Raw genomic sequence first — 11,882 nt, forward strand, 5'->3', positions numbered from 1 at the left:
TAAGGCAGTGGAACAGGTGGCTCAGAGAGGTTATGCCATCTTCATCCTTGGAGATTTCAAATCCCACCAGATAATGCCCTGAGTAGCATGAGATGACCTCATATCTGATTTTGCCTTGGAGCAGAAGATTGGACTACAGCCCTTCTGAGGTCATCTTTGTTCCTAGCCAAGGTTCATAACATGAAGTAAATCTCCTGAGATCACATCAGAAATGCATACAAGATAGTAGGATAAGTTCTGTGTTTTCACTTTCCTTAATTGTTTTATAAACAGGAAGAATAAAAATGACATAAGTAAACTAATTTTCAAGAGTGGAGATTTCCAGATGTCACCATATGCTGAATATCCGAAGAACCCCCGGGGACAGGAGTGGGGCAGAGAGACCATCGAGATGCAAGAGAACGGAAGCACCAAGAACCTGTTGCAGATGACAGATGTGTATTATTCGGTATGTATCTATCCCTTTGTGCCTAATATAGCAAAGATATATTCCTTTGGTTTTGGAAGGTCAGATCCCTTTCCTGCAAAATAAAAAAGCAGATAAATAGCTTCCGTAGGCAGCAAGGTAGTCCTATGGACTCCAGCTGTTACACATGTGGTGTAGGAAGAGTGCTAGGGAAATGTCTAGGAACATTTTGGTAGATGCCTAAAAAGCCCAATCCTAGAGTAGAGAAGGAGAGTTAAAGATTTTGGACAGGCTGCTAGGAATTCCTGTGGGTAGTTTTCTCCCTTCCATGCTCACTGATGATGATGGAAGCTTGAGACCTCTGCCTGGGGAACTCTGTCTGTATCCAGAGCTGTGATGCTGTTGTATCATCTGTCACTAATCTACAGCAACATACTGGATGTACTTGAGGTATGTGGAGGTTACTCATGATTGAAAGTTGCAGGATTTCACCCAAATCACACATTCTGGACTCGTACTTTCCAGAGCAGAGAGCAATAAGCAGTACTTTTTTTCTGGCTTGTATTTTAAGTTTTCCAGTAAGCAAGTTTATTGGGTTGCACAACATGAAGGGAAATAATCCTCCTTCCTGCTTCCAGTAAGAATGAGAGATTAGGAATTGAAAATGCATTTCCTAAACATTTTTTAAGACTTTTATTATGCTGGCGACTAGAAAGGGGAGCTTTTTAGCAGGCAGTAGGTGACGAGGGCTTTGCATGGATCTGCTCTGTAACAGATCAAACCAGGTGGCTTGATGTTATTTACTGGGTGAACGAATTGTACAGTCTTGGTCTTAGACGTTAAAGTTCATCAACCAAGTGTCCCCAGGAGATTCACTTAAGTAAGAGAAGGGAAAAGAAAGCAAGGTCATATCACTTTGTATTTGACATATAATTCAAGTGCCTGTGTTGGGAGAATAGGTACCTATGGTTAATGGGGAGAAAAGTGCTCCAAGGTAATACTCAAAGCAGGAGACTAACTTTGATTTTCCAGAAGCGTTTCCTTTCGGGATGGTTCTGAGACAATATCCTTTTCATGAGGGTTGTTTCAGTGCCTGAGCTCATCAGCACAATTCTCTTGGATTAAAAATTAACTGTGCGCTTAGACTGCACTTGGTGGAGTCAGGTAAACTTCAAGTGTCCTAATTGGCAAGATGTTGAAATTAGATTGCATCAGAATAATCCCTTCAGGCACTGCATAACTCCCACAGTAAAAATCATTCTAGGCTGTAGAGATCATTAGCGATCACATTGTTCCTTCTAGCTACTGAAATAACTGCTGGGAAAGGTGGTAAGGCTGTGCCTGAAGGAGGATTGAGTGTGAGAATAAGACCCTTTTTATTTAATTTTTTTGCTAATACAGCCAACTGGACTGAGAAATCCTGAACTGGAAAGAAACGGACTTTATCCTCCCTACACTGGTTTGCCTGGATCTCGACATTCATGCATCTACCCTGGACAGTACAATCCATCCTTCATTAGTGACGAAACCAGAAGAAGAGACTATTTTTAGCAGGGAGTGGAGAGGGAGTGGAAGATTGACACAGTTTTGTGGCCTTTGATCCCCAGGTACAGTCTGTCTCCTGGGCAGTTCAGCCCACATCAATCTTACTCTTCCCATTTAACAGGAAGGACTTTGAACTCCATGCCGAGCGTTGCTGCCCTGAGGAACGGTTATACTTGCTGAGCAGCAGAGAGAAGAAGGACGAGGATGGAATGGCTCCAGGTGCACATCACTAAAAGACTCAGATGGAAGCTAACACATACACTCTGAATTTGTTCTGTGCTGCTTCTTCACTCTTTACGCTAGATGGCAAGCATGGATCAGTACAGGCAGATGAACTATGCCCACCACTCTGCATTGAATACCACTAGGGAGTGTTTTGTTTACAGATCTTGTTCACTGTTGACTATGCTTGTCTTCTTAGACAACCTTCATGCAAAGATTCACTGTGCAACTCCTATTGGTAGGGCAAGTTTGTCCACTCCCTTTTCCATCGCTGCATTGCTTTCTGCTTCATCCATGACAGGGAAGCTGGCTGATCCTCTAGACCTCACCTTCTTAGTGGTAGAAGTTCTGCTGATGGCTGGGTCTTCGCTGAAGTCTGGTGCCTGGAAATGTTGGCTGAATTCATGGGTAGATTGTGTCTCCAAGGAGTACAGGAAAGTTAGTCTTACCACTGCAATTCTAACTGAAAAAAAGACACAGTTGGTCCTGCACACTGCTTTGAAAACTTCCTCTATATAGGGAAGAGTCTGAGCATCTTGGTGTTTTGTCAGCCAGCATTGTTCAGAAGTGATGCCACTACACATCATCATAGTGTTTCCGTATAGGATCTTATGGGGCTCTGCTTCCCTGCAGGGATTTCAATGCCTGCAGAAACAGCAATATAATGTTAAATACTTGCTCACGGGGAAGAAAAACATAAGCTGGGAATTCAGCACGCTCCTTACAAGGAATCTGGGAAGATGCAATAATGCTATACCCCTCGTCGGGCGGGTGGAAGGTGAATTCTGGGCACTGCAGATGAGACACAGTTTTCAGGCCTCCACAGCCCGCCTTGACTTCAGTAGGAGCTGTGGAGGCTTTCAGTACATTGGAAAATAAGGCTTACTGCAGTCAGTTGCATTTAAGGCAGAGAAAAACATGACGCTTTGAATTCTAGCAGAACAAAGATCACTGATGTTGAAGTGTTTTGCTTTCTTCCGTCCTAGTTTCGAGTGATTCAGACGAGGCAGGCTTCCTCACCTAGGTGTGTTAATTCATATTAATCACCTTTGCAAAAACTGGAGAATGTAAGTTATTACATTTCTCACCAAAGATCAGGTTGAAAACCATATTCTCACTTGAGAAGGGTGTTGAAAGAGATCTTATTAATGAAGTATATTTACCCCTTAACTTTACTGCAGTGTTAACCTGAGTCATCCAAACCTTGACCGGATACAGGATACAGATGCGGATCCTTCCCCTGAATGTGACTTTGCTTTTAATTCAAGGTGATTGCTTGTATGAAGACATCAAATAGCACAATTCTTTAGCCATTAACCCACCATCTCCCTGGTGCATACAGAAGCTAATTTCACTGAAGTTCACATACCCTCTGATACTCCCCTCTACCCCCGCAGTGTTCAACTACAAGTAAGTTCATAAGGTAGCTCAGCTCACTGAAGCTGTAAGGACCATGGGATGTGTCCCCCAGAGTGCCTAACCCCAAGTGAGAATGGCAGTTCAGATGCTGATGTGTTGTGTAGTTGCTCACCAGGGGCAAACCTGGGGTGATGAGGAGCCCTCTGTCACGGAGCAGGTACTAGTACCTGCGTCCTATAGATGCTGTGAGCCCCCAGACCCTTTCCCAGCACTTTGAAGGCTGGTTGTATTCCCTATCAGAAGTGAGCAACCGCAACCCAGAGGAAGGGCAGCTAGCACTAGACAGTCATCAGGTGCATGGGCTTAGCAAATTGCGAATTGCAAAGGATTTGAGTGAAAATGAGCTAAGACCATTCCTAATTGAAATCACTAATTGCTAATTGAAATTTGCAAAAGTTTGCAAATAATTAATGATGTTCAAATTCTTCTTAATGCTGCATCTGGAGTGAAAGGGTCTCAGTAAACCCAGCAGGATTTTCTGACCGAGGACTTCAAAACTTGGCTTTTTCCAAAAGAGACAACTTTATTGCACTGAAATTTTCCCTCTGCCAGAGCAGGTAGATATTGGGAAATTTTGTATGAGAATGTATCTATTGTAGCCTGACCTTCCTTTTAGCTTTGGTAAGAAATGAGTCACGGAGCCAACACATAGTCCACAGGAGGAGGAAAAGGGTCTCTCCTGACCTGCAGCACCTTCTCTGGGTGTCCCAGGAGGCCCGGCTCAGCGGCCAGCGGAGGATTTAGGAAGGCGTCAGCACTGGGTGTGTGCAGGCGCTTTCCTGTGCAGTGCTCCAGGAAGTCTTTGCGGAGCTGGCAGATACAGCCCCAGGTGATTCAGTCCCCAGGTCTCCACCAGCCCGGCCGCTCCCTGTGCTGCGATGCTTCCATCTTCACCCGTGCCAGCCAGCTCCCAGCTCCACAAGGGCAGAAGGCGTGGGTGCCAGACAGTGTGTTTTGACAGTTTATGACAGTTATTTTACTGCAGCTTTTTACAACCACATCCCAGCAGCAATGGGCAACAGGCATGTGACCTGTTTCAGTGCAGCTCGCTTCCGTTAAAGCTGCCACCGGCATCGTCTTTGGCTGTTTCCATCTCTGCCATAAACCAAGCACCCCCTGCCAGTGGAGTGGGGTTTGTTGCTCCTGTCAGATGGGAGAAGGGTCTTCACATGCCCTCACGCCCACTTTCAAATACAGATTCCTCCCTGCTCAGCACCTAACTCCCTGTAGGACATCTAAATAAACGCAGCTGATTTCTCAGACTACTTAGATTACTTTTAGCTACTCCAAATTGCAAATTTTTGAGCACACTGGATGTTTTTGCCAAGGGAATTGCTCCCCGCTATCCAAGAAGATAAGATAGAAGTGGCATGTTTCTTGTAAGGAGGATGCAAGTGATTCAGCCAGATGTGGGGAAAGGAAGAAAAACTACGCCAACACTGCACAGAAATCTGTTCTTGCTCCTGGCTGCTGTGGAAAGCTAAGGCAGCACTCAGCAAGGGCCCATGGGCAGTTGTGTGGGTGTGGTTTTGATTAAGTTTGGAAAAAATGCTAATTATGTTGCTTGACAGGAAAAGATGTGAGAGACACGCATTTGCTGCTGTGGTGCTCTGCCAGTTGCGCTGACAAAAGCCTCTCACCCACAGAAATACCCCCAGCACTCAGCCTAGGAAAGGCAGCCCCCGTGAACAGAGCAGCAATGCCCGGATTTGAGGGATCATTCAAAAGGGAGGCTTGTATGCTTAGCCTTCCTGTGTCCCTGCCATGCACCGCTGCCCGCCCGGGCCAGCCCTCCCAGCTGCCCTGGAAGAATCAGGGGCCTTTTGCATGCTATTGAAACCTCACAGCACTGAATTGGGCTATATGAGGAAAAAGCAGGACAGGAGCATTTTGTGGCACTTTGCCCTCCACATTTAAAGCATTAGGTAATACAGCAACAATGAATCTTGTTGCTGTTGTGGCATTTCCTGCAAGTCCCACTGTCATGGTCATGTCCTGAGTCACCCCTTGTGACCGGCCTTTTAAGAGGTATTTGCCTCCACACTGAGCAGTAGTAAAAGGCTTTAAAAATAGCAATGAATTGCAGTCACAGAGAGGTGTTTGTCATCTTGTGGAATTGTTTATGCCAATACACATAAACATTGCTTGCCGGGACCTGAGTGAGCAGCAGAGCGGGTTTGGACATTGCTGCAGACATGCCAAGTGCTTCCCCAGGGCTTGTCTCTGATGCTGGTCAATGGCCATATCCGTTCCAAATCCAGCTGGACGTCTCATTTTCTCATAGCGATGTTTAATCTTTAGTTTTCTTCCTTAAATTAACAAGAACGGATGCATTTTACTTAAATGCTCTTCCTATGCTGACTAATGTTTTTTCCTCTTTACACACAAAGGATCTAACCGAGCATCCATTATAGTGACTGGGGTAACTCTCCCATGGACTGTAATAAAGTTTTTTTTAGGCCTGAAGTATTCCACCACCAGGGTCACCTGTGTGTAGTAAATGCTTTCCTGTGGCTCTGTATTCTGCCTATCTCTGTGAGACTGTTGCTGCCTTTCCAGTTGTATTTATTTTTTTAAAGTATACTTACTACTGTAGCAGAACCTGTATTATGTGAGATTGAACAAAACAGGTTCAAGATCTGAAACACCTTCCTGAGAAGAGAGTGAACGTGAATTTAGTGTAGTTGTATTACTGATCAGCCAGCCTGTGTCCTATCGTGTAAGATCTTCTAGGGACATAGAGGTGCTTCCTGCAGTCACAGATAAGAACTCTTCTGTTCACTCTTACTTGTCCCTTCAGAAATGAAGGAAGATCTCCCAGTTTCCAAAGGAGCATGAGCTGTGTGTTTTGAAGATTTTGGGAGCCTTGCAATGTGTATTTAATTCTTTGTTCCCTTGAACTGCTGAAATTGAAAAGCAGGACAGAAATCCATGAAGGGGTAAGAAATAACATAACGAACAAAAAAAGAAAGGAATATGCTTACATGTTTTGGAGAAGTAAATGTCTAAAGCGAATGTGGCTTCTGTACTGTAGGGTCATATGTGGGATGACACCTTTCCTGTGTCTAGTTTGTGTTGCATGTGCATAATATCCTTCTTGAGGGAAAACCTAGAAAGGGTGCCTGGTGGTCCTCAGAAGTAGCATGTAAATGCTAAGTTCCCTGTTCTTTGTTTTGGCAAAATGCTAGAAGGGATGGGAGTCTTGCTTGAGTTAATGACTGCAGCAGGCATCCCCCACATCTGCAAAATCCTATGTGTAAAAGCCCTGTGGAATACAGTAAAAACTGATCACTTCTCTTGAACAATGCCATAGAATTCGCCTGACATAAAAGGTCTCCAATGAAATCTGCTAGGATAGGTTTACTTTAAAGAAGAAAACCCTAACTAATATTTAATAGTTTCCTTCTTTAAAGGAAATTGTGTTAAACTCAGTCATTTGTTTTAAGCCGTGTTAAATTCTACAAGACTTTCTCTCAACGGAAGGTCGAACTTGGCGTGTAAAATCATAATGGTTTATTTGAGCAGCTTTCAGAATTGCAGTAATAAAGCTTACCTTTCGTGAGCTCTGTTTCAACAGGTAAATTTTCAGCATTTGTTTGTGCTTCTTTTATCAACCTGAATGTAAACCTGCTTTATGTTCTTGACATTGCCCTCTTTCCTTCCCTGTATCTCTGAATGTTTGCTTCCACGTTGCTGGGGTTCTAAGGACATTTTCGAAACCAGTATTATTTAAAGTTGTATCATATTTTCAGCCTCCACTAATTATACAGTACTGTAGTAGCAAAATATAATTTTTAAGGATTGGATTATTTTTATACCTGCATCCAATATTATTAAATCTGGCGTTCTAGTCAGTATTATAAAAGGATACAATAAAACTATGAATATTAGTATGTCTCAGCTTTTTTATTGTCTTTAGCTTTCCCTGTAGAGAGATGCATATGCAATTTTAGATGGTTTTAATTATAATTAGAAATCTAATCTACAAAATAAGAAATGTTATAGTTCTTTTGTTCCCCTGGTGGTGCTTGGTGATTGAATAACTAAAATGAAAGCAAAGAGGAAAAGGGCACGTTCTGTTGGTTGTGCTAAATGAACTTCTGCTCAGCTAAAATACTGAGGAGGGGAGGAAAACCTCAGGAGAGGTTGATGCAGCAGAGCTGTTTGCAAGGGCAAGGGACTGGACCTGACCACAGTGAAATCAGCCCTACCTCACTGAGTGCCACTGGGGACCGTGAAGAATACACAGCTGAACGTCTCTCAGAGGAAGGAGGAGGGTACCTCGAATCCAGATGAACACAATGTCCAGCCCAGGCTGCTGGAAGAGGTGTGATGTGGAAGAGAATCTGGAATAAAGGCAGGTATGTTCATTTGGGACAATCTTTTCCTATATGGCTCCAGATGAGTACAACACTCAACCGCGATAACAATTGGATGGGACTAAGGTGGGATTCATCTGTTCTACCAAAAGTTAGGTGGCCAGTTTGAACCCACCATCTGGCACCTCCAGTAGCCATGAAAGGAGACAAGTGTCCGCAGAGGGTAGCTCACCCCATGGTAAGATATCCCTCACCCTTGGCAGCCGTGTCACAAGACCCCACACTAGACAGCTGCCCTAGATGAAGTGGGAGCCACTCGCAGAGAAATTCTGAGTCTAGAACATACTTCTTGCTACATCCTGAAACTACAGCCTACTTTCTACGGTGATATAGTACAGAACTGTATTATATGCGTGTTCCTTGTCTAGTGAGACGCCAGTGGGAAAATAAAGGAGGAAGTAACCCGATTAAATCCTGACATTCTGTTCACTTGCAAGAGAAGGACTGTTAACAGTGCCTCAGTTTTGTTACCAATACTATTGCAAGTTGTTCTATTTTCTGTGTGACCTTGGTGTCTTTTAAGGAAATTGGCAGTGCAAAAGGACTGGTAACAACATTACCGTGAGACTAGGTAAAAGACCTTTGCAGTTATGGACAAGCACATGATTTAACAGTCCTGCCCACTTCAGATTTTCATACCAGTGCCTCTGACACCATCAAATGCATCTACATTTTGTGCCCTCAACCATCTTGGGAACCATCTGAAAAGAAGTCAAAATGCATCTGCTTCCCCTGATTATGGGTGATTCTGTATGTATATAGCACTTTGATTTAGACTTCATGGAGGGTTTTTTTGAACTTCTAGCTAATTACGATGTGTATTTCTACTTGTGTATGCAATATACAGTGGACGAACCAAATTTACAGGAGATACCAAAATGTACAGGAATCTAGTAAGGAAGAGGATTGAAAAAATGCACAGGAGGAAAGTACCTAGCTGAAGCACATGTAAGAGCTATAAAAGACACTTGCTCCTACTTTAATGTATGTCTTATGACAGCGTGATTGCCCCTTGATTGCACGCAACTTAACAGGTAAATAATGAGACTGCACAGGACTATGCAACTTCTAATAAACAAGGCCCTTTACCTTTCATACTTCTTTCTCTTGCCATAAACAAAGATCAAGACAAGAGAACAACTATTGTGTTTGTTACTAAATATAGAACACTTTTTATTCCATAATAATCATGTGTCAGTGTTCTTTATTGCTGTTTCCAAGCTTTACGCACAACAGTTTGGTTTTACAGCTTCTGGAAAGTTAAGTTAACTTTCTGCAAAGAAAGTTTTCTCTGTAATTCCTTAAAAGACATCACAACTGCTGTGTCTGTGTGAATCTGTCTGGAGTAACAGTCAACTATCGTCTAAATATGTGCTTAATAACTGTATCATCAGAGATGCCGATCTTTCCCTGACGTCACTTCTCCTGTTTTGGTAATTCTGTCTGTCTGTTCTCCTAAACCATTCAGTCTCTATTATAATTCCCCCAGGAACTGGCAAGCAAATAGGGCATATGCCACCCTTTCTCTGGGGGCGAACTGGTTGTGGCCACTGGTGTGTCACAAAGTGGACAGGGGAGGGCAAGCAGAGATGAAAAGATCTGGTAAGTGAAGGCGTATGTCTGTTCAGCACATTATTTCCTGGCGGAACTGATGCCTTTTGCATTGCGAATGATTCACACTTCCCAAACTCTGATGGTGATAAACAGGAACTACCAGGTAACAATTTTAATGTGCAGGACGACACACTCAACCAGTAGATACCAGTGTAGCCAGCAAAGCTGCACCATTTACACCTGCTGAAGACCTGACCCTTATTTTCAACAGTGCTCTGGGAAGTTCTCTTGGTCCAACACGCTCACTTCACAGCCAACACAGAGATTTTAAGATTAGTCTAGTTGCACCTTGAGGCATCCCTGGAAAATCGGGATGTGTTGTGATGACTGGAGAGTCTAGATATGCGGGATGGACATTGCCAGAGGTGTCCAATTTGCAGCTGAAACACATGCCGCAGTTCCCTGTCTTGGTTTCACTTGGGATAGAGTTAATTTTCCTCCTAGCAACTGCTGTGTTTTGGATTTAGTATGAGAATAATGTTGATAATACACACTGTTTTAATTGTTGCTAAGTAATGTTTATACTAAGTCAAGGACTTTTTCAGCTTCCCATAGAAGCAGAGGGAGCACAGACAGGACATGCTGGCCAAAGGAATATTCCATACCATAGACATCATCCTTGATATATAAATACCATAGACATCACGCTCAGTATATAAATGGGAGTTGGCCAGGGGGCAGGAATCCACGATCACTGCTCAGGATGGGCTGGGCAACCGGTCATCAGGTCGTGAGAGCAATTGTATTACATTACTTTATTTTGTATAGTCTTTTACCATTATTATTATTATTTTCCTCTTCCACTACTATTCTATTAAACTGGTTTTATCTCAACCCATGAGGTTTTTTCTCCCTCTTCTTCCTGCCCTACCAGGGATGGGAATGAGTGAGTGACTGTGTGGTCCTAGTTGCCTGCTGGGGTTAAACCACAACATTCCCCAGATGGCCGGTGTCCCTGGGGGTTCACAGCACCCTCTCCTCAGGAATGTTTCTAATGGGACTTCGGGGTAAGTTTTTGGGTGCCCCCTGAGGTGAAGCCGGGAGGGCGGTGGTGACCTGGAGTGGAGGTTGGGCGCTGCCTGAGCAGGGAGGCACAACGCTCTGGTGCCAGACACTTCCCAGGCATTTCCTTCCCTTTTTCTGTCAGCTTTGTGGCACAGGGGATTTTTATGGATAGGCCTGGAGGAACCAGATGGGATGGGATGGGTGGCTGGCATGGGAGCGAGCAGCAGCAAGGGCAGGAGCTGGATCCAGCATGGCCCAGAGTGAGATGGGAGCTGACTCTCACCCTGGCCACCCTCTCAGGCCAGCCCTCCTCGCTGGCTGGGGGTGGTGGGACAGGCCCTGGCTGCTCCTGCTCCCCCACTGCTCGCAGCCCCACAGCTCCATAACAGCGAGCATGGGCCGCCTCGAGCCCAGGGCCCCCTCCAGCACCATCTCCTGAGGGATCCCCAGCCTGGCCTGGTCCCCCATGGGGCAGGCCCCCACCGCCCTGGGGAAGGCCGGGGCAGTCCCCATGACCAGGGCCAGGGCCTGGCACTGAACCCCCTGGGGGGAAGGTCATATTGAGACCCCAGTACCGGCCTCCTCTCTGAGCTTGGAATTTCCCCCACCCCACAAAACCACCCTGGGTGACCATGCAGGGCGTCTACCATGGTGATCCCTCAGGAGCTGCCAGCCAGTCCCAGGCTGACATGGGGCAGCACAGGTGCTGCCAGGGGGTCACTGTGGGGACAGGCTGTAGGTGCGAGGAGCAGGCTGCACTGGAGGGGCTTCGGGGCCAGAGGGGTAAAGGAAGATGCAGGCAAAACACCCCACGGTTCGGGCTCAGCACCCTGAGGAGGTCTGAGTGGCAGAGCACAGTGGCCAGGCCACTCGTTCCTCATGCCAGCAGGGAGTCATCCAGCCATTTTTGCTGTCCATAAACCACCAATATTTCCTGTTTTGGTTCAAGATAAAAGTTTAGAATCATAGAGTCATAGGATAGTTAGGGTTGGAAGGTACCTTTAAAGGCCATCTAGTCCAACCCCCCTGCAATGAGCAGGGACATCTTCAACTAGACCAGGTTGCTCAGAGCCGCATCCATCCTGACCTTCAATGTTTCCAGGGATGGGGCATCTACCACCTCTCTGGGCAACCTGTGCCGGTGTTTCACCACCCTCATTGTAAAAAATTTCTTCCTTATATCTATCTAATCTAACCCTATCCTCTTTTACTTTAAAGCCATTACCCCTTGTCCTATCGCAAAAGGCCCTGCTAAAAAGTTTATCCCCATCTTTCTCATAAGCCCCACTTTC

The 11,882-nt window shown here is 45.1% G+C and overlaps 1 protein-coding gene across 4 annotated transcripts in view; it reads left to right on the plus strand.

Moving 5' to 3' along the window:
- HEG1 (heart development protein with EGF like domains 1) overlaps nt 1-7,469 on the plus strand; it is a 59,103-nt gene extending 51,634 nt beyond the window's left edge. For all 4 annotated transcript variants that reach the window (XM_063340882.1, XM_063340880.1, XM_063340881.1 and 1 more), the window contains 2 exons: nt 274-448; nt 1,808-7,469. In XM_063340882.1, the coding sequence (XP_063196952.1) occupies nt 274-448; nt 1,808-1,957 (325 nt within the window). In that variant the 3' untranslated portion in view covers nt 1,958-7,469. The remainder of the gene's footprint in view (nt 1-273; nt 449-1,807) is intronic.
- Nucleotides 7,470-11,882: the final 4,413 nt, after the last annotated feature.

The sequence above is a fragment of the Chroicocephalus ridibundus genome, chromosome 7 (assembly GCF_963924245.1).
Source record: "Chroicocephalus ridibundus chromosome 7, bChrRid1.1, whole genome shotgun sequence".
NCBI lineage: Eukaryota > Metazoa > Chordata > Aves > Charadriiformes > Laridae > Chroicocephalus > Chroicocephalus ridibundus.